We start from the raw sequence: 24,138 nt of genomic DNA, 5'->3' as shown, positions 1-24,138 counted from the left end.
GAGTCCAGTCATAAGGGGTTAAAAAGAATTAGCCAGTTGACAAAATACATGTGTGTGGGGGGGGGGATGTATTTCAATAAAAGGAGTGTGAGAAAAATGTTGACAGGCATGAAATAATGGGGCCATAGGGAATATAAATAATTTGAGGGCATAATTCTAAAGAAAGAAGTGATGGGAAGTGATGCTGGAGAGGTACACAGGACTAGTCATGAAGGATCTCCCTTAAATGCCATGTTAAGGAGTGGACTTCATCCTGTAGGAACAGGGAGCGACTTGGCAAGTTTAGGTTAGGAGACAGGACTCAGATTTGCATTTCTGGCAGTTCACTTTGGCAGCATGAAGGAAGAGGGAGTTTCAGAGAGTAGCCCTGTGGGCGGGATGGCAATTTGACATTTGTGTACTATTCTATGAGAGGAAAAAGGGATAGAGAAGAAATGAGAAGGTATAATGTGGGTAAGATTGCCACTAGAACGTGATCTCGTAGGTACATTAGATGGGGTGAACCACAACTTAGGGTATGAAGCGGGGCAATGAGAGTTGGGTAGTATTTGGCAGGGTGAGGCTGTGGCACAAGCCCAGTTTCTGAAGACATTAAAAATCTATGAAGAGGGGAGCCTGAGTGGCTCAGTCGGTTGAATATCTGACTTCGGCTCAGATCATGATCTCACAGTTCGTGGGTCGAGCCCCACGTAAGGCTCTGTGCTGACAGCTCAGAGCTTAGAGCCTGCTTTGGATTCTGTGCCTCCCTCTCTCTCTGCCCCTCCCCTGCTCATGCTCTCTCTCAAAAAAAAAAAAAAAAAAATGAAATAAACATTAAAAAAATTTTTTTAAATCTACAAAGAGAAATAGAGTAAAGGAGATGGGGTTTACCATTTCAGACCTGAGTTTTGACCTGCATCTAAACATGCTCCCTAGAAACACCCAGCTAAAAGAGCTGTGAGTTCTGCTGTGTGGGTTGGCCCCATGGGATGTTGGCATCCAGAGTTTCCCACAACCAGAAACCAATGTGTTTGCAGGAAAATTGAAAAATCACCAATTTTTTGAGACAGCCTCATCCTGTGAACTCAACACAAGATGAGGAACCTTAAACTGAATGTTAATCTAGATGGAGCAAGTGACTTGTAAACTTCAAGTCAGTCAAACTGGCTTTATCTCTCCCCTGATCAGTAAAATAACAAGAAAGAATACCAATCTATCCCACTGAGACTGTATGGGAAACATCTAACTAATGGTTATAAAATACTTTGGAAGTATACGGTGCTGTAGGAATGCTAAAATATATAGCATCCTAGAATCTCAAGGACTTTAAAACACTCAGTAATTACATTAATACATTGATTAACACCTATAATACAAAAGAATCTGGCTCAATCCTATGACACGGGCCCCTATGACAAATTAAAGGATTTTCAAAGCTGCAAAAATGCATTAAAAACAGGAGTTCAGCAAACAGGCTATGGCAGAAAACAACACGCTTACTTGATTTGTTTTGGCAGTCTTATCTCGTGATGAAAACATGGTCTGAAACTTGGGATAAAAGTTTTCAAACATGAGCAGATGCTTCATGTACTAGAATCCTACTGTAGAAACCTGTCCTGTAATAAAAAAGGGCATTGCCTCTCTCTTCGTTCATTTTCTTTTTAAATATGGAAATGGAAGTTTTGATTTCAAGGGTTTTGGATTCTCAGAAGCCTGCCTTCTGAGGTCAGCCTTACCACTCACTGGCAGTGTGGCTTGCTTAGCAAGTTGCTCGCTCCCAAGCTCTTCAAGTTTCATTCCCATTATGTCTAGTACGGGGATGAGAATACCAACCCGGCCTTCTGTGAGGGCTAAATAAGCCCACTTACGTAAAGCACTTAGCACACATATAGTAAATGCTCAGTAAAAGGTAGTTGTGGTTTTTCTGGTACATTTTTCTTTTAATTTTTTATTCATTTATTTAAAAAATTTTATTTATTTATTTATTATTTATTTATTTATCTTAAATTTTTATTTATTTATTTTAAATTTTTAATTTTAAATTTATTTAAAAAATTGTTTTAAATTTATTTACTTTCGAGAGAGAGAGAGAGAGAGAGAGCGTGAGTGGGAGAGGGGCAGAGAGAGAGGTAAATAGAACATAAAGCAGGCTCTGAGCTCTACAGCACAAAGCTCAGCTCAGGGCTCGGACTCATGAACCGTGAGATCATGACCTGAGCTGAAGTCGGATGCTTAACCGATTGAGCCACCCAAGTGCCCCTGTGGTACATTTTAAGTCAAGATCTCCACCTTTTGGGAAATCTCAGGTGTGCACGTACCATTCTTGGGACTGATATATGGTGCGAATATAAGCCTACTGTTCCAAAGACCGGTCTCTCTACCGTGACCTGCACTGCGCTGTCCTCTTCTTTATCCATGAGGTTAGAAACATTGGTGGTTCACAGGCTTTAACACAGCAAGCATTTGTATGAAATTCAGTTATCAATTCTTAATTTTGCCAAGTAAAGTCATTTTTAAAAGTTCTCTTTCCTCTACTGCCACCATAATTTCATAAAAGGACATTTTAAACCTCTCTGGTAAAAAAGGAATATAAATAAATTTATTTACAGTGAGTTTGCTTTACCAAAAATTCATCATCTTATACAAAATTTTATTTTCCAAATGGTATCAGCTTATACATCAGCATTTGATTACTAGGTTAGATGAAACTCTTAGATTCTACTTAAACACCCACATACAAATACACATATACAGATATTTTGGAAGTTTCTACCAAAAATCAAATACATTAGAAAACAGAAAGAAGTAACCATTAAAAGTAGAAAAGAAAGGATTAGGAAAGGGAACAATAAGATGAAACCAAGCCCAGTAAGATAAAGATAGCTAAGCATTTATAAAATCTAAAGATAGAATTAAAGAACAAAAAGGGGAATCTAAGTGGGATGTTATAATACCAAGCCAGATTTTGACTTGAGAACAAGGCATTCTTGTATCTATATATATACACACACATGTATATTATTTTTTAAATTTTACTTAAATCCAAGTTAGTTAACATATAGTGTAGTAATGGTTTCAGGTGTAGAATTTAGTGATTCATCACTTACATATAACACCCAGTGTTCATCCCAACAAGTGCCCTGTTTGATGCCCATCATCCATTTAGCCCATCCCCCCACCCAGCACGCCTCCAGCAATTTGTTCTCTGTATTTAAGAGTCTCTTATAGTTTGCCTCGCTCTATTTTTATCTTATTTTTCCTTCCCTTCCCCCGTGTTCATCTGTCTTGTTTCTTACATCCCCCATATGGGTGAAATCGTGTCTTTCTCTGGCTTATTTCACTTAGCACAATACATTCTAATTCCATCTACATTGTCACAAATGGCAAGATTTCATTCTTTTTGATTGCCGAGTAATACTCCATTGTATGTATATACCACATCTTCTTTTTTTTTTTATTTTTTTTAACATTTATTTATTTTGGAGACAGAGAGAGAACATGAACGGGGGAGGGTCAGAGAGAGGGAGACACAGAATCCGAAACAGGCTCCAGGCTCTGAGCTGTCAGCATAGAGCCCGACGCGGGGCTCGAACTCACAGACCATGAGATCATGACCTGAGCCGAAGTCGGCCGCTTAACCAACTGAGCCACCCAGGCACCCCTATACCACATCTTCTTTATCCATTCATCGGTTGATGGACATTTGGGTTCTTTCCATAATTTGGCTATTGCTGCTATAAACATTGGGGTGCATGTACCCCTTCAAATCAGCATTTTTGTATCCTTTGGATAAATAACTAATAGTGCAATTGCAATCATAGGGTAGTTCTATTTTTAATTTTTTGAGGAATCTCCATACTGTTTTCCAGAGTGGCTGCACCAGAGCGCATTCCCACCAGCAGTGCAAAAGTGAGAACGAGGCATTCTTGACGGAGACATGAAATTTATTTTCACAGACCAGCTGGGGGTGGTGGTGGACGAACAACGTGCAGGCTGAGTGCTGCCATGAGGAAAACCTGGCCCCGTGTTGACAGTTTTGATTTTTTTGAGAAGTGGAAATATGGATCTTAATTAAGTGAAATCTCCCAGTTTGTAAATACTATCAGCCAATTCACTTTCTAATTTTCTTTACATCGCTGCATAGGTCAAACAAAATACCTCTTGGGTCACATTCAGCCCAGCAGTTCGGAAGTCTGGTGGAGCAAGAGAAAAGGAGTCAAGGAGAACATCCTGAAAGACAGTCAAGGGAACAGGGGCAGCCAGAACAGAGCTGAGGTGGAGGAACCAGCAGAGTAGTGTGGTGAACAGCAAGAGAGAATTTCAAGGAGTGAGTGGTCTACAGTGTTAAATGCAGCAGAAATTTCCAGGAGGACATAAGAACAGGAAGGTGATCACTGGCACCGCTTCTAGAAGCAGTTTCAGTGCAGTGGTGGAGATTAAACCCAGACAGTTGTGGGCGTTCTTTGTGGAGCTTACTAAAGGTGTTTCCTTAATTCACATTAATTCACCAATATCATTTAAAAAATCAGTTAAGAATATCCCAACCAAGCCTGAAAAATTCTATTCTGATCAAGAATCTTGACAGCTCAATTCCAAGCAGAATATAAATGTCAACCTTTGAGATGACAGGAAGCTAAACAAATACTATGAGAATTTTCACTTTACCATCTCCGAGCTTCCTACGTGTCATAATGGCCTACAAGCTACTGAAAATTCCTCCATGCTGAATACCAAGGGCAACAGTGAAACTCCCCCTCCTTCTAGCATCTCAGGGCTCTGCTTTGTGAACCACCTCGACAATCCCAATCCCACTTTCCCAAAAGAAATCAATAGCCTTTCTATCATGTCTGCCTCCCTTTCTGGTGACATACTAGCAAAAACACCACCCCCCCCCCACACACACACACACACACACCACAGCAAAATAATAACCATTATTTTTATTTACCATAAATTATGCTATGAGCATATGCTAAAATGCAAGATGTGTTGTCTAAACTTTCATATTTACTTTTATTCTACTACGTAAATGTTATTATTCCTATTTTAGAACAAGCAAACTGGTGTTCTGAAAAGTTAAATTTATGCGCTTTTTTTTAAAGTTTATTTTTATTCGAGAGAGAGATGGAGAGTAAGTGGGGGAGGGGCTGAGAGAGAGGGAGACAGAATCCCAAGCAGGTTCCGCACTGTCAGCGCAGAGCCCGAAGCAGGGCTTGAACTCACGAACTGAGATAACATGACCTGAGTGGAAAGCAAGAGTCAGACACTTAACCTAATGAGCCGTCCAGGCACCCCAATTTATGCACAGTTTGAAAAGTTAGTTAAGTGCCAGTCAAGACTTAAATCTAGGTCTGATTCCAAATTCCAGTCTCTCCAGTACATGTGAAAATCCTTAATGATGTTCACCAATTATTTCAGCTGTCTTAAGGACACATGCATGGCAGGGCTACACCTCTGGGTACTTTCCTGTTTGGGTGAGGCCATATGAAGAATTGAAGTCAACGAATGGAAACCAGACTGTTCCTTCTGACCAGAGAATTTATTTGTTGGAGTGAAACTCTCCAGAATGCTCTCTCCTAGAAGAGTTTAAGATGGTGACAGCTTGGGTCCCAGAGTATACAGACATGGAGCACAGCTCCCAGCCAACTGGCAGAAACATAGCACACACAAGAAACACTCCTTTGTCGAACAAGCCACCAAGATTTTTGAGTTGTTACCACAGACTGACTTAGTCTATCCTGACTACCACCACTGGTCTCAAAAGTCAAATACACACATCTCACTGGGTCAGGATAGTCTGAAAATAGAAGGGAAAAAAGAAGGTCCATTGAGCTTTTCAAAGGGGGTTCATGTAAAGTCTAGCTTTAGGCAGTTGACAAAGTTACAAAAAACAAATAGCTCTAATGTGCCCCATTTTTATTCTAAATGGTTTTCCTTAAAACTTGCCAACCTCATTAGCAGTACAACTTATGATATAGTAAGTGGTTCTCATTTGGGGGTGATTTTGTCCCCAGGGAGACACTGAAAATGTTGGGAGACATTTTCCTTCCTCACACCTCCGGGGGTGGGGGGTGCGGGGAAGAGTACCACCGGCACTTGGTTGCTAGAAGCCAGCAATGCTAAGTGTCTTAGAACGCACAGAGCAGCCTTCATGACAGTTATCCAGCTCAAAATGTCTGTAGTGTCATTGTTGACAAACTCTGAGATAGGTGTAGAATGCCCTTCTCATTTCAGGGGAGAAAATATCTGATTCAAAACAGCAGTTTATTCTTTAAAACTAGATTCTTATTTTTGCTCAGCAAACTCCTACACTGGGTTCTCACTAGTCCTCAGGTTGATACTGTATTGCTTAAGATTATAAACAGTAAATAAACAGGAAACAGGGGTTTCCTTTTGTCAAGATAAGGGTAACATGGAGAAGAAAAATCAGCAGGAAGACTGGAAGTCATCTCTGTTCACAGCATTGATAGTTTCAGCAGAGGGCTGTAATCTGATTCAATAAGTTACACTAATCATCATCCTTATTATACTGAAAGAAGACAACTACAAACTTATTCTGGCCAATATATTAACAAAGTTCTTAACAGTTTCTTGGTCTGTATACTTATAAAGAATCTTTATATTCTGTAGACTGATACATGAAGGCAAAAAAAAAAACCTGTCAGAAGAAAAAAGAAAAGCTCTCTTGGGTTCTATTCCTCCCTTAAATTGACCTAAAGACTTAAGGATTTATCCAAAGGGGTTAGGTAAATTAGAGAGCAGCCCTTTTGTGAGCAGACACAACACTAAGTCAATACCTCTCTGTACTTAATGGTCCATTAACCTAATGACAACTCCTTAAGAGTCCAATCTTATCCTCTCAATTGATCTTATGACTGTCAATACTTATTAATAAGCACTTACTATATAGGCCAGGCAGTGTGCTAGATAATTTAGTAAGTCAACAAGTTCTTGTTTCTAAGCATTTACAGACTAAAGGAAAACAATAATAACAATAATAATAAACTAAATACAAACAATACTAATTACTAGCGTGTGGTTACTAGAAACCAACATGTATGAAATGGGGTACCCAGCCCCGGCCAGGTGGGAGTTGGTGCTGATGAAATGGAGACCAGGGCAGTAAGCTTAGGTGAAATAGGTTGGGTGAAGCTCTCAACTCCCAATGGCAGCTCAAAGGCCTTCAAGTAGGAAGGGTGGTGAACAAGAAATGATAATTCCTACAACTTGCTTTAAAAAAAAAAAAAAAAAATCAAAACCCTTTGAGTTATATTTTTTCTGCAAGATGGAAAATGGTTTTAAAGAAGATCTAAGACAGGAAAGAAGAATCGGTATGTGAAAACATATGGAAAGGAAGAAAAGTCACACTCATTTGTTCAATAACAGTAAAAATATGATGAAATTACCAATTAAATTCTCAGAAACACAATAGATCTGCTCCTTCAGCTAGTTCATGACACCTGGACCAAAACAATACATTAACAATCCTGTACCAGCATTAGTTTGTGCAAATTTCCTTCTTCAACACCCATGAGTCTTAGAATATTCTTCAATTTCATTTACCCTAAATAACCTTCATTATTCTAAAAGGTTTTAAGCTTCAACCTGATTTCTAAGAGCCATGGCTTAAATGCCTATCTCCTTATCTTCCTCTATTTTGTCTGAGACATAGTGCTATGCTTATATATTTATTCCAAAACCCTTAAAGCAAGAATTTGGGATTGTATTATTCTCAATTATATATAAGGACAAAATAAAGCCAGGATAAAATTCTAAAACAAAGAGGATTTTCCCTATTTCTAAATTGTAAAATTGTTTAAGAATAACAATTTGAACGAACAAATGATTTAATTCATACATCTTTTATTCTTCTTTTTGGCAAACATCAGATAATATGAGCAAAACTATATTGCTCACTATAGTTACATACATTCTTTTTTGCTTTATATAAGTTTGTAAACATATGTAAGTGGATAAAATTCTTGGCTAAAGACATATTCCAAAACTCTGACATATACTTTTCTGAATTAAGAGAAAAGAGAGCTTATGAAACTTCCATTAGACCATAATCATACAGCAAACTAAATTAGTATATACTGTTTTTAAATTAACATCTGCCATTGTTTAAAGACTTCAGTTTTTGGTTACAGCTAAAATGATTTTTATTTGAAGTTTTATGGAAGAACAGAAGCTGACCACACAAATCTTACTCATAACAATATCTGCCCATTTAAAAATAAAAAATAATAAAAATAAACCTATAATCAAGAAGGTTCCATTCATCTTATTAAGAAAAAATAATTACCAAGAAGTTATTTTAAATATAGATGGCATCTGTACTAACTAGGTTTATGATACTTTTTTATTACTTCTTAATGCTTATCTTTTGATTTTAAAGTAACAGATCATTTCATAAAAAAAGGTCAGCCATTTACCATTTTATAATTTAATTCTTTTATAATTTCAGACCCCAAAAATTTCAGATCAAGGATTACAAAACAGTCAGCCTTCAGAATATACTTTGTTAGGCAAACAGAACAGTTTTTCATCATTTGAGCTAGAACACCTTCGTGCAGTACTTGCTATAGCTGACCACAGTCCCTACCAGCTTCCCACACTGTCATCAGGTGGGCATGTGAGACTAACAACTGGTTTTAATATCATAAAACCCAATATTTACTTACAAAAATTAGTTGCGCTCATGGAGCAAAAATTGAATTATAAATTTGATGCTGAATCTTAGTATTTACTCCTAATTTGGGAAAAACAGATGAAACCAAAAGTTTCATTTTCATTAATACTTAGTTACATAACAAATTATCAGCGAGACATGTTTCTACATACAGATACTATCTTCTTAGAATAGTGTTAAGAATAATCTGAAATCTGAGCCAGATAAATCATTCATATCAGAAAGTATTGTATACTGATTTTACTATTCAGTCTTAGCTCCCAAACAGTGGCTTTCAACTTGATCCCTACATGTAACATAAACATTCTCACATATCTGAAATAAATGTAGGCTAACTTTCTTCTAATCCTGGAGAATGAAACAAAAACAGAGGTCTGGTAAGACAAATTGAAAGTGAGGAGAATTTGAAGTAAAGTTGGCCTTGGACCCTTTTACATTGCTACTCCTTCAGTGTGTACAAGTTAAAAAAAAAAAAAAAAAAAAATGAGAGGCCACAAACTATTTCTGAGTGGAAAAGACCACAAGGAAAGCAAAGCAGCTAAGTGGTGACGAGGAAAACATAACGAAGAATATAAAAATTTGCAGTTTTGAATATGATCAAGAAATGATGGTACTGGAGCTTCTGGCTGGTTCACCTGATAGAGCAGGCAACTCTTTATTTATTGTGGGGTCATGTGTTCAAGTCCCCATGTTGGGTGGAGACATTACTTAAAAAATAAAAAAAATAGAATAAAAAAATAAAAGACACTAAAAAACTGTAAGAAAACATGATGGTACTTCTTTAGAGGTATGATCTGATAGGAACACCTATTTACCTTTAAATTTCTCATTTCTTACACTTAACTGATTCCCATGTGAATAAATATTTTAAAATTTTTAGTTATTAAAGCAAGCTTTTTAGCTGCACTTTGATGGGGTTATATAAAAAGCTTCATAGTATTAATTCCATCAAATACTAGGGTTACTGAAATCAGATGCATTTATAAGCATTAATTAGATTTGCTGTCACCTTTACCACATTTTTGCAATGACCAAGTCATTTCATTTCTTCAAGAAAGTTACATTAAAATGGTTACTGAAAGCTTTTAGTAATAAGGAGAAAAATCAAATTTATTTCAACGCATAACAGAATGTTCAAGACCCTATATTAGTAAAAATATCAGCAAATAGGTACTATCTTGGTCTGTAAATGATGTATTCCACAACGATTCACAAGTGTTTTTAAATACCACAGAGGGAACACTGGTTAAAGTTTATCTCTGGCATACTTTAAAAAAAAATCTGTTAGTAGCTTTGCCATAAAACTGATTTAAGGTAGTTGTGTTTTTCAGTAATGTCAGAACAATCCAGCACTTGTAAGAAGACTCAGATCGGCACACTGTACTAAAACATAATTGTGTAACATTTTGTAAACTAGCTGCAATTTTCAGGAGCTGTGTTCACCAACTGTGTAACAGAATTGTAATGTTCTCCTAAGCCGTATGCATGTCTCATATATCTGAAATGAGAAAAGGAGAAATGAGTAGTTTAGACGAAAGTAATTCATTGTATATAAATGTTTATTATGTATATAAAACCAAACACTCAATGAATCACTCCACAGGGGTATCATTCAAAGACTTCATTGACATATTACTTAAAAGTTCAAACCCATTTGAAAAGCTTCAGCAGTCAGTAAAATCTGGTTCAATAACTCTGTCTGCTGAGTTTAAATCAGGGAAAACACAATCATTAGGGGGCAAAGGAAAATTACTGAGATGCTGAGTACTCAATAACCTTAAATTTTTACCTAAATCTAAGCCATTAATGATTACCTTGGTAGTTTGGCTAATAAACACTAAAGCCAACAGCAAACTCTCCATGCTGTGTTTCAGAAAAGAATTCTCAATCATGTAAAATACTTTGACAATACGAAGAAAATCTCTCTAAGGAATAACCAATTAGGCAACATGAATATATTTCCGCTTTTGTTCTTGTTGAAACTTAGCATTATTAATGTCACACTAAGACAGTATGAAAACTAATCCTAAAATCTGTAATCTTTAGAAATGATTTTATTCTTAACTCATACACAAGAATAAACCACTAGAAGTTTAAACAATTATCTAAATCACATACTGACTGACAATGCTTTCTAATTTTATAATTGCCTTTAACATAAAATAAGCGTAATTAATGCAACCGAAGACATATTTTTTCTAATTAATCAACATATACAACCTAACATCTTTGAATAATTCTTTTTGTCTTAACTATGAAAAATGTAACAGTAGAAATTTCCAGGTACTTACACAAGTATTAATGGGTTTTTTTGATATTCTTCACCAACTACAATAGGAGGAGAATCTGCCTGTATTATCTCTATTGGTGTTTGTAAAATATGAGACAAGGCTCTTAGCTATAGGAAAGAAAATGTATTAGTAAGGAAAATAAAAAGGTAAATCTTACTCAAGTCATAAACTACTGAGTATGCATGAATAGGGCAACCATCATCCAACAGAGATCTACTCTGTTCCTCACTATACACCAAGAGCCTGCTTGCCACATAGTAGACATTTAATACGATTTGTTGAAAAAAACAAATGTAATACTTATTAAATCAAACGCAGAAATTTCAAGCCCTGGCTACACAACAGCTTTTTAGAAATAGCAATACCATAGTTAATGAAGTAAAGGTTCATTATACTAGTCCCTCTACTTTTGAATACTGCTTGAAAATTGCCAGTTTTTAAAAATACTATCACTCAGGCACCAGATCAAATCAATTACAATTTGGGAGGGGCTGGGAGAAGGAGAGAAAGAACAGGAAATATTAGGAGGTTTATTCTTTTAAAAGCTTTCAGATGATTCTAATGTACTAGTGCTGAAAACCACTGTTCCATAATATTCAAGGCATGAGTAGGTAAGTTATGTATGTGAATTGTACTATCCTTTCATGGATTTTCCACATGATTAATACACAATGTTAATTTCATACCATACATTATAAAAATAGAGTTTAAAGGCAGATGAATAATAGTTAATAATAAATATTGGTAGTAACACTGTTTAGACCTACTATGACCAGGAACACTAAGCATTTTATGTATATTAACTCATTCAATCCTGAAAATAATCCTATGGGATAGGTAAAGACCTAGAATCTAAAGCGAGTGGTCAAGATGCCTGCCCAAAGTCAAGCGTAAAGAAATAAAGTGACCTGCAACTGAACTGAGAAGTCTGACTCTGGAGCCCAAGTTCATAAATTAATCATTCAACAGTCCTCAATCTTAGTGCCCTCACATCTATGTATTTGCCCAATTATAAGAACATTTTGTCTGGAACATGGTCCTTTTAGGATGTTTTAAAAGAAGGTTAAGAAATTTCAAATATATGGAAATTCTGTACTGCACAGTAGCAAACTTAATCCCACACTCTACCTCATAAAATGTTCCTTTGAGGTATTTTTTTTCTTATACCTGAAATTACATTTTTAAAAGCCAGCACAGAATGGAGAGTGTGAAGCAAGCTCTGGAAATCTTAACATCCCTTCGAAGTCTTTAAAAATCATATAAAGAATTTCTCTTGAATAATTTAAATTTACCCCATTGTAAAAACAGCAATTCCTATGTCAAATGAATTCACAGACCAAAAATTTATGAGTAAACGTCCTTCAAAAGATGTTGTAAAGTTTTTTTTCTCTCTTTAAAAAGACTTGCTCAGGTCTATAGTTCTATTAATTTGTGCTCCTCAAGAAAGTTCAAGCACCTTTACTCCTAATGTAGTCACAAAGCTACTATGACAATTTCCTGAGTTTCAGAGACCCAGGAGAGGCATACAAAACGAATGGACACAGTTCCCTCTGGTGGCTCAGAAGAGGTACAAATATAGACTTACTGAGAAAAAGACGTTAAAGAAGCATTCACGTCATTTCTCCAAAAAGTATAGTTCTTGAATCTATAGAACTAGTTCAAGATCTATAGATCTTGAAATACTCAGATCCACAAACCATTCAAGGTGACTAATTACCACTACACAATATTAATTCTGCTAGATTCATCCATCTGGCACGTTAGCTTACAAAGTTCTATGCATACACTACTTGTCTTATTTAATGTCCACAAATGACCTACCAAGTACACACAGGGGTTTTATTATCCCTATTCAATTAGGACACTCGAGCTCGGGAAACATGGCGGACGCCCCGCAGGTCACAAAACTGAAAGGTAGAAGGAAAGCCAGGACCCAAACCTAGGACTTTCTCTCCTATCCCCTGACTTTTGAATACCCCAGGCTGCCTTATCACCACTTGGAACTATTAGATGTTTATTCTGTTTTAATAAAACAAAGTTAAAGTAAGATAAAGCTTTAAAAAAATCCTGATGAACTCCCTACAAGTGGCTGAACATACTGTCTTCCTACATGTGAATTTTGATGCATCAGATACTGCTCTGAAGTCAGTATCAACTGGAATTCCAATTATAATGTACTGTGGCAGGATCTGACCCATAATTTCACATAAAAATACGGTTTTCTCTTTATAATAGTGATTTTCATCAGCTGAGCCACTAGGCTAAATCTTACTATACTTGAATAAAATCGTCACTTTCATAAGTCCAGAAAATCAAATATATTGCCAGGAGCAGCATCACAAATGGAAACACCCAAGAGTAACATTAGCCTTACCAACCCACAAATCAATCACTGGGCTATTTAAAATGAAATAGTGCTTTACTTCCCAAAGATACATACTTAACGGCCTAAGAATGTTAACTCCCCATTTCAATGCTTCATGAGTAGAGAAACGGCAAATACGTAACAAAAAGGGATACTCAAAGAGAAAGTGGGACCATCTGAAAAATACATCTGATATGGGATTTAGAAATAATTTAACAATCCACAAATACTATGAATAATTACAAACTTACCTCAAGCTGACCTCCCCATGCAGCTGTGTTGACGATATCATCACAGTACTTCCTAAACTCTTCTGTAGAAAAAATGAGAATATAGCACTTAATAATTTTCGTAACTCATGTTACCAGATCCCTTTTATAGCTCCCACAATTCCTGATCATTACTCAAGTTGTAAACCTACTCCTTTCTCTACCTGCACTCTCTAGAATTTAATCCAATTCCCAGATCCAAACTTAACTCGCTCCAACTTTCCACCACCACTCCATCTGAGAGGAAAGCAATTCATTTCTGTTTCTCTCCCTCACGCTGAGGCCTAGGGACCTTAATTACATAGCAAGCCTATTCTTCTCTCTTTAGCTAAGCAACCCTCAAAACTGCCACCATACTCAATATTTTAACATGTATTTTAAAATCCAAACCTGCATCTGAAAAAATACACTGAACTAAAACACTGCAGCCTTAAATTGGGTCCACTGTAAGACCCCACAAGAGATGTGAGAAGAGGGGCACCTGGGTGGCTCAGTCGGTTAAGCATCCAACTTTGGCTTAGGTCATGAGCTCACGGTCTGTGAGTTTGAGCCTTGCATCAGCCTCAGTGCTGACAGCTCAGAGCCTGCTTCAGATTTTGTGTCTCCCTCTCTCTCTCTGCCTTTCCCCAGCTCGCGCTCTGTCTCTCTCTCTCTCAAAAATAAACATTAAAAAAAAAAAAAAAAAAAAAGATGTGAAAAGAGAATCAGGGTAAAACTAGAAAGGAGGTGAAACTCCTTTGCCAGAAGTAGCATCAAACAGTGCCTCTATTTGTTATTTTTAAAGCATTTACCTTATTTGCTTCAGTATCAGTTCTAGCCAAAGAAAGGACTTCCTGGACTAGTCATGAGAGTAGGACCTAAGTGCAGTTTAATGGCACATCTTGAGCATACACACCTTATACAGAAAATTAAAAATGGGAAACTAATACCCTTCCTGTTTAGAGGAAAGGAAAAAAAATATGGACATGTACAGAAAAGTATGTCCTGTGTGTTTGCCTCATTCACTGCTATATTCCCAGCGCTCAGGATCCTAGAAGTGCCTAGAAGAGTCCCTGGCACATAGTGGCTTTTGATAAATATTGACTAAATGAATAAGAAATTAAGTCTTTTGTCTTTTTTTTAAATTCAGCATGCTGAGTTGCCAACTCTTTTCCACTGCCCTGCAACTAGCAGAGTCAGGGACTCCATTAAAGCAAAGTCAACCTTAACCATCCCTTCTCCTACCCCTCCTGGTCATTTGACTTGCCAATGGATACTGCCACACCTGCAATCTTCTCTTAAGGACGAACTTTCCTCTATTATATCTCTGACTCTCCCCAACACTCTTTCAGATTTTCACCTGCTCTCTCCTTTACTGGCTAGTTTTTCTTTTTTCTTTCTTTCTTTTTTTTTTTTTTTTTACCTACCCATAAATATTCTATCTTAATTGTCAAAGGTATTAGAGAGAATAATAAGGCAGGTTATTAACTCATTTGTTTTTGGTTTTGCAGAGTCAAATTTTGCCTAAGTATTGTGGCTTATTGAAAGTAAAATTGAATTTCCCAAAGTATAGGATAAAAGGATTTGGTTTTCTGATCATTCTCTGCTTATGGTCTTTGGACCCTATACTTCCACAGACTAGTCAAAGCATACCTCCCTCTATGCCTACTTTGTGACATGTGAACTCAGAAACATAATTTTCTCAGGAATAATAATGAATCCTATTCCACTTTTGCCTTAAACAATATACTAGTATCTATTATAATATAAAAAACAATTCTGCCTAAATTTTGAGACTTTTTCCTCCATAAGAACTATAATAGGTTTTTCTTCTCCTCAATGCCAGGAATCACTTTATTTAACAGCAGCAACAAGACATAGTAAAGAAAAATAAATTACCTAGAGTATACATATCTCCCGTATTAGGGTTTGTTAAAAATGGCAGAAAGTCTTCCACATGGCCTTTTATATATTCAGCAGTTTGACTTCTCAAGGCAGCCACAGTCAAAGGGCATTTCTGTTCTTTGAGTTGATCTTCAATGGCTCTATACATACAGTGGCCATCAGATGGAATCTGTTTAATTTCCAACTGTCTTGCTGCCAATATTTGAGCAAGTTTTTCACTTTCTAAGTGTCTGGCTCCAGATAAGTTCTTAATTTCAGCTTCAGCTATCCTTTCTTCCCGCTCCTTTTCCAATGCAGCTTTTTTGTCCTAGGAGGAGAATATAGGAAAGTTAATTCACAATAATGAGGACTATTTTACATTTATTAAGGGGATAGAAATGTAAGACCCTCAAGACTTTTGCCATTTTTGTCCCTTCTCCCACAAGCATTATCATATTGATGATCTCATCACTTGTAGAATTTTCTATACTGGGAACTCCTTTAAAGGCAACTATCTTTCTCATCTGCATGTACCCAGCACCGAGCTCTATACCAGGACAAAAAAAAAAAAAAAGCCTTCAAATTTTTCTTTAAAGTCTACTTAAAAACTACATGAGGGGTGCCTGGGTGGCTCAGTCGGTTAAGCATCTGACTTTGGCTCAGGTCATGATCTCACGGTTCATGAGTTCAAGCTCCGCATCGGGCTCTGTGCTGACAGCTCAGAGTCTGAAGCCTGTTTAGGATTCTGTGTCTCCCTCTCTCTCTGCCCCTCCCCCACTTGCACTCTGTCTCTGTCTCTAAAATGAACATTAAAAAAAAATTTTTTTTAAATACGTTTCTAAAAGCTTTAGTTACTGATTTCAAAGTACTGCCTTAATACTGTGTTGTGCTAGGCCTTAAAGCAACATCATTATCATATTTATGCCAAGCTAATCCAAGCTTTTTAACTTATCACTCCACTACTGAGGCATTAGCATGCTAAATCACCTGTGCAGTATTAATATGCCAAAGACTTTAGAAAGGTAGGGGAATTCTATTTATCTAGCCTAAAGAAAAAAACGGTGCATGTGTACACACACACACACACACACACACACACACACACATACACTTAACTGAAACAACAGATAAAAACATTCTTATAAAAAATTAAAGTATCATGATAGACAAAAGTTCCTCTAATGACCAATGCCAATTTCAGTGCCTGCTGTAGAAGTCAGGTGTGTATCTTTCTAGATTTGTTTCCTAAGCGCTTTAACAAATATTGATGTACTCAAAGTATAGAAAAAATACTTTAACAAAAATGGTATCACATTATATTCTGCAACTTGCTTTCCTTATTCAAATGTCAGAAGAGTTCTTCCCATGGCAACATATGCAAGGATTAGGTATGGGTGGGGCATGAGATCTATGACATGAAGGATGGATGAGAAGTAGAGTGGGAAGGCTGGGGGGAAAGAAAGAAATCCTGACAGTTGGACTAGCAAGGATCAAAGCCAGAAAGCACTGTTTCATAGCTGAACACAGTTCATATAGCTAGGGTACCACAGAAACATGTCAAGAGCTGAGGCTGGGGGCAGAAAAGATATGTATATAGCTAATATATACTAAATCTACACATACATAGTTAAAAATTAGAAAAATATACACAAAATATTCATAGTGCTTTTCTCTGGATGGTACAATTACAAAATAATTTGTTTGCCCCCCATGCCCATTCCCCATCTACCTCCCCTCTAGCAACCATCAGTTTGTTCTCTGTATTTAAGAGTCTCATTTTTGTTTACAAAATAAAATAAGTTTTGTTTTGTGTGTGTGCGCACATGCATGCTTTTCTGCATCTAATTCTCTACCATGAATACGTTTCATTTATATGCTGGTCATGACTGCTTTTCAATTTAAGAGAATAAAAATCAAGAAAAAGTAAGAAAAGGTAAAGACTGTCATGTCCCTAGCTCTCATTCCTCCTTAGGGCAGAAAAATTAATGGAAAGGCAAATTTCAATGTAACTTACTGTCACACATTTGAACTACTTGCCTGGTAGGTGCCATACTAGAACCTAAAGTGATTTGTAAGTTACCTGAATCAAAAGCAGTATTATCTTCCTAATGAAATATACACCTGTTTAAGTTTATTCCACCCAAATCCAACCATGCCAGAAATAACATGAACAAATTTATTTCACTGCATACCTACAACTGTGCATCACAGCGGCATAAAAATCTTAAAACACAAGATGGCACTGTTACTTTATGAAAGTCTAAAAAACATTTTCAGAGGGGAGAGGGAGGATAAGCACCTTGGATATCATCTAATCCAAAACCCCTCATTTTCCTCTGAGGAAACAGCACGCAGAAAGATTTCCAAAGGCCATACAGCTGGTTTAGAAGCAGAGTGGGACCAAGGACAACACAGAGCGCTCCTTCTATCCAGGCACCTAAATCAGAATAAAAGTTGGAGCAGATGGGAGCTGGAGTTAATGATGTTATGTACTAGTTACTGGAAGAGTGGAATTTTATACTAAACCGTTTAAGCTTCTAAAATCTAATCCAAGCATTTCACTTTTGTCCTCAAGCTCCACTTTAATGTTACACAGTAACTATGTTTCCTTTCCAGGGCACAAGGTGGGAAATTCACTGGATTCTTTTCCCAGCCACTAATAGTTTCCCAGTGGCACTAGGCACTGTGGTTTCTACAGCCCAAGTGCTGGAGACAGAATGGCAACAATTAAGCCTAATAAAAGCATGTATGTAAGATGAAAACAGCACTTAACTTCATAAATATATTGTCAGTAAAACTAGAGCCCTGTCAATGAAGTCATGCAGCAAAATCAACTCTGAAGAGGAATCTTAAGAGCTGGGTACCAGTCCTGGGTTGGTATCAAACTTTCAGTATGCCATTGACAATTTTGAAAAATGAAGAAATTGAACTAGAACTCATTCTGGCTCTCAAATTTCCTATTTTTGGAACCCAGTTCTCCTGAGTTCTACTTGGGGCTCTTTCCAGCATACCAAAGAGCTTCTTCCATTCAAGTCTGCTGAATTAAATAAAATACTCCCTTTTTTTTTCTCAATTAAAAATAAGAGATTTGTTCTACAATACTCCAATAATAAATATTTATAAATTTTTGTCATGTTTTTCTAAAAGAGAGTTGTATCTCTCCCAAAGACAAACACCATTCTTTTTATTCCTTGGTGCCTTTGTCTTAAAAAAAAAAAAAAAAAAAAAAAAAAAATGAAACCCAAGTTTCATTTTCTTATATAAACTTTTAAGTGTTTTCAGTTCCAGAATCTTATTAATACTATTAATATAACAAAGCAATAAAAAAAACTTTGGGACTTACTTCTAGGGTGTTTTCTCTGCCAAGTATTTAAGCAGCTGACTACAAAAGATACTAAATTTTTTGAGGGTATAGTTGAAAAGGTATGCATTTTAGCTATGCATTATTTTAGGAGAAAAGTAACAAAATGTTTGAGAAAAGGGAGTTTAATTTTTTGTTTTGGTCCAGCTGGGGTCCAGCTGGGGTCCAGCTGGGGATGAATAAGATTAGATACAGACAGGAAGGAGTTGGGGCCTATGTTTTCCAAAATTAAATAGGCTACTCCAAGATGTATCAATTACTAAGTAGAGGCAATCCCAATAAATATTTTGTTATGCTACTGCCAAGCAAAAACTCTGCCCTTTGCTTTTGATCTATAGCAGCTAGATGATAACTATAAGGCTATCACAAAGAGAACATGTATCTTAAGTAGGGAGTTAAAACAGATAACCTCCAAGATACCATAAAATCTAAGTTTCATGATTCTGTGAAATTCACAATCATATTTACTCAAGAATACAATCTTATATAAGCATGAAAATGTTTGACAATTTGCAACTTAATCAACTTTCAAACAACAAAAAACAAGCTACTGGTCTTGGGTTGAATTTGTAAGAGGCACGCTACGCAGGACTGAACACAGTAAACATACTATCATTTGCTGACCTGCTAGTTCTCCAGGCACTGTGTTAGGGCTTTGGCAACAGTATATTACTTAATACTTACAATAACTCTACAAAGCAGGTATTATTTCACCCATTTTATACATATGAAACTGAGGTTTAAAAAGGTTGAGAATCTTACCCAAAGTCACAACAGTAAGTAGGATTAAAACCTTCATACGTCTGATACCAAATACCATGCCCAATTAAACTGGGTACTACTAAATTATAAAACGCTTAAATAACTTAAATATAAAACGCTTAAGTATAAAATACTTAAAAATAAGTATTTAAATACTATAAGACATCAAATGTTAGTAAAAACAATATTAGAGACTAAACAGACTGTTTTTAAAACCCCTTTTTCTTTTCCCAAGTGAACAGCCCTTACTTATCTAATCTCAGTCCCATAGTTTTGATTTCATGAACTCACTACTTCCAACAAATCAGTTTCCTTATAGCTCTCACCATGATGCAGAATTATTTCATGCCCACATGCGTGCTATTTATCGTACTTCAAATATCCTCTTTAAATAACTATTTTCTTAAAATTCTAACTCATTTAACACTTGTCACAATGAACTTTTCCTTCTCTGAATTCCCACTGCAGCTAACCATTACATAGGTACCTGCATAAACCTCAGAATTTTGTACACCTGTGTATCTTGCTTAATTTCTAGATTCAAATCCTTGTTTCCCCACTTAATACCATAGTTTTTAACCAAAATTGTGCATCAGAACCATCTGGGCCCACACTGTGTAGATTCTAAATTATTAAGTCTGGGATAATGTATTTGTAAAAAATATTCTTTGCACACTCCCCTTCTATGCCCACTCTCTTATGAGAACTAGAAACGGAACATGTTATTTTATACTGGTTAGGCCTATTTTCTTAAAATGAGATTAAGAATCTACTTCACAGGATTATAATCAGGAATAAATGAGATTTCATATAATCTATAATAAGCCTAGCATTGTACCTAGCAAACAGCAAATGCCTAATAAATGTTAGCTCAGGTCCTTTGACAAGGAACTCCACCATTTTTTTTCCTACTCCCTTCCTACACAACACCTAAGAGAGTAATAAGCATACAGCACTAACTTAAGTACTTGGTGACATGACATTCATACCCGTCTCTTTTGTGCTTTTGATATCCGAGGTGGCTGATTCTCAAGAACCAAGTTTGAAATGTTAACAGCAACAGAATCTATCTGAAGGAAACAAAAAGCATTAAAGAATTAATGAAAAATACTTTTAATTTATCATTCAAAGTATTAGACTATTAAATTATTGAAAAAAAATCACAAATGCATGTAATCCCACAACTCAAATTTGAATAATACTACTAGATACGTTATTACAAGACATGGTTGTGTCTCCTTTCTCTATTTTTAAGGGAGAATTCGTCCGATTCCCAAAAGGTTTTCTTACAGCTCTCCAAAGATAATGCTCATCCCTGCAGGCTTTTCCTTCTTGCTTCCAATTCCTACTCCATTAACCCAAATACTTTCTGTATGTGCCAACTCATTCAGCAGTCCACCCTTCCCTTCTCTAAGTGTTGACAGTACCTATAGGATACATAAGGTCCTGCACTGGCTCAGTTCACTACTGCCTTCACAAGCTCAAATGTGGCAGGAAAGGCCATTCTCCATCTTAATTAGCCAGAACCTGATGAACCCTGCTTCTTGACCGTAGTAACATATTGAGCTTTCTCTATCCTTTCCCATTTACAAACTGATAACTATAGGCAGAAAAGGTATTGTTCAGATAGCACAACCAATCTTAATTATCAAATGGCTATCATGTGTTTGCTAAAGAAGATGCTAGACTTTTAACGATCAGGATTAGTAGCTAGCATTTTATTATTGCAACTATAGCTTAAACCAGTTTTTAGTAGGATACATACATAATGCATATAGAGACCTCTAGTAACAATAGAGCCAGCACTCTTCAAGGCTATGCCCAAATTATCAAAATATCAAAACCAAATTAAGATTTCAAATAATAGTTACATCAACTTTAATAAAATGAATATTGTTATATTTTTCAGAGGAATCTGCTAAAATCTACAAACTGCCATGCTGACAATAGGCAAGAAACAGAAAAGCATCTGGAAAGCAATGACCTAAGAATTCATATAGCATTCAGAAAGAAAACAAGCTTAAGTCAATGAAAAAGACAATAGGTCAAAGTAAAATGGGAGCTTGTATTTTAACAAACAACATGTAGCTTAAGAATCAAACATTTTTGTCCTTGGACACCTAGGAAAGCTCAAAATTGCAAATGAGAAGATAATTGGAATACCATGATTGTGACAGCACAAACACCTGGGCATCATACTAGGTTACTTGGGAATAAAATATGCTAAGACACAGAGGTGCCTGGGTGGTTCAGTTGGTTGAGTGTCCGACTTCGGCTCAGGTCATGGCCTCATGGTCTGTGGGTTCGAGCCCAGCGTCTGGCTCTGTGCTGATAGCTCAGAGCCTGGAGCCCGCTTCGGATCCTGTGTCTCCCTCTCTCTCTGCCCCTCCCCCACTCTCACTATGTCTCACTGTCTCTCAAAAATAAATAAATATTAAAAAAATGTTTTATTAAAATATGTTAAGGCACAGAAGGCCAGGATCTTGATGACTAGCTAACAGGGCTAAAGAAAATGAGACTACGTTTAATATAATGACCACTGTTAATCAGTACAGACAAGTGTTTTCCCTGTCAAGAACAGACCAAAAATAAACTTAATAAAACCACATTACGGTAGATAAAACTTTGCACAGACATAACAACATTCTAACTATCGAAAATGGAATAATGTTATGGAGGCTGTGATCCTTGGTATCCAAACTCATGCAATAAACTACCATACCATACAAAGTTGTAACAGAATTCAATATTCACATCTTGGGAGTAAGACCATCCTGATTTTGAATTCTAGCTTTGGTACTTAATAGCTGTTCAGAAGGAAGTTCTTAATCTCTCTGAGTCTATTTCCCTCTTGAAAAATGAGATTCTTTACATTCACTTCATGGATAATATCTTAGTATGTTACTATAAAAATTACATGAGATAATGCAAATACGTTGAAGTGCTTGGCACACAATACCTTTTAGCCACGATGATAAGTATTAGTTAAAATGACAGTATGCTCCAATTTATCCAAGTAACGTAAATTTTCACTCATTACAACTTGTTCATAAAGCACTTTATAATCTAAAAATGATTTCATATTTGCTGTCCCATTTGATTCTTACAGAATCTCGTGCTTAAGCAGCAGAAGTATTTATAACACATTATATGTGGAGAAGTTTATGCTCAGGAAGTTTAAGTAACTTTACCAAGGTTACAATACTATTTAATGGCAATTCTGGGACTAGAAGTCCTAACTTCCATTTGGTGAAGCTTCCTCTAGTCCACTTTATCAATCTGTTCATCTGTGGGGCAAGTAAATAGTTGACGCGTACTTTTTTTGCTGACCTCCCTTACAAAAATACATTACCATGTAAACCTGGTCACAGAAATATTAATGAATGGTGACGCATGATTGTGACTTCCGTTCCCTCTAACTGTACGATGTCATATAGTCAATAGCTTAATATTAGAGATGGGCAGTGGCTTTCAAATGCTGTAGGCAAAGGGAAACATTACTTTACATACTTTACTTTCCTTAGAAGTCAGCTTCAGTTGCTCCAGTTCTTCTTTATGTTTCTGTTCCATTTCTGCTTCCAACTTAGCAACATCTTCGGTGAGTTGCTTCCTCCTCTTTTTGTCATTCTTGGGAACCGCATTCTTCATACCCTGAATTTTGGCTGAAAAGCCACCAAAATCATGAAGTCACCAATTCAGGATTGAGAGGAAATGAGAAATGGGGACAATAAGGGGAGAAAGGTGGAAACAAATGATAGAAGAGTAATTGCGTTATTAGACATTTACAGATAAGAGCTCAGATGGAGACAAAAAGAAAATCCTCAAAACTGTACGTTTGTTTAGTGTGATAGGAAAAGGAAAAAGAAAAATGACTCAAGTTTTAAATCTTTTAACTATCCCTTTTGAGTCCTCAAAATTGAGGTGAGGTATTTTAAGACGCATCCATTAGATCCCAGTGTCGGTAACAGGTTCAGGAACGGGAAAGGGAGACAGGGGAGGGGGCGGTACAGTCTGGGCCCAACATCACGGCTTGGAGGTATTCTCAGACACCAGCACCCAGGCGGTGGCATGGGGAAGCGGAGACGTGGCGGATCTAAGAAAAGGAAGCTTCTGAAGATCTGGCGGATTAGGGACCACCGGGATAGGGGATTAGGAGGGAAGAGGATACTAGCTACTTTGGGAAAGTCTAGGAGGAGCCAGATCAGAAGCCTCTCAAGATTCCACAGAACCGACCCGCCACGCGCCCTTTCCTGGGTCCGGGACACTTCCCACCCCCTGGTCACCTTGCAGCTCCTTCTTCTCTTTGCGATGCCTTCTCACTAGCTGCTCCTCCTCAGCAAGCTCTTCCGCCAAGATTGCCTCCATGACGACCAGGTAGCCCAGCACACGCGCTGGTAGCTGCACCACGAGCTAACAGGCACCTTCCACCCCTCACCCTCACCCGGGGTGCCATTGGTCGCGGCTGGGACCCAGTCCCGCCTTCGAGGCGGTACCGAATCTAAGCAGAGTCATTGGGCCGAAGAGAAAGGAGATGCGATAGACGCATGCGCACTCCC

General features: G+C 37.0%; 1 protein-coding gene across 3 annotated transcripts; it reads right to left on the bottom strand.

The window, feature by feature from the left end:
* Positions 1–7,831: 7,831 nt before the first annotated feature.
* On the bottom strand, positions 7,832–23,998 carry OTUD6B (OTU deubiquitinase 6B). 3 transcript variants are annotated; one of them, XM_060610878.3, is made up of 7 exons: positions 23,866–23,998; positions 23,093–23,244; positions 20,572–20,652; positions 15,475–15,787; positions 13,579–13,640; positions 10,963–11,069; positions 7,832–10,169 (listed from the first exon to the last, which is right to left on the bottom strand). In XM_060610878.3, the coding sequence occupies exons 1-7, from the start codon at positions 23,945–23,947 to the stop codon at positions 10,085–10,087; spliced, it is 882 nt and encodes a 293-aa protein (XP_060466861.2). In that variant the 5' UTR covers positions 23,948–23,998; the 3' UTR covers positions 7,832–10,084. The 3 variants fall into 3 exon arrangements, with proteins under 3 accessions (XP_060466861.2, XP_060466862.2, XP_060466863.2); XM_060610879.3 differs by lacking the exon at positions 10,963–11,069; XM_060610880.3 differs by lacking the exons at positions 20,572–20,652; positions 23,093–23,244; positions 23,866–23,998 and adding an exon at positions 17,759–17,887.
* Between the last annotated feature and the right edge of the window lie 140 nt (positions 23,999–24,138).

Source organism: Panthera onca, chromosome F2 (assembly GCF_046562875.1).
Source record: "Panthera onca isolate mPanOnc1 chromosome F2, mPanOnc1 haplotype 2, whole genome shotgun sequence".
Classification (NCBI taxonomy): domain Eukaryota; kingdom Metazoa; phylum Chordata; class Mammalia; order Carnivora; family Felidae; genus Panthera; species Panthera onca.
The sequence above is the reverse complement of the archived record's forward strand: the minus strand, read 5'-3'. Positions and strand labels throughout refer to the sequence as shown.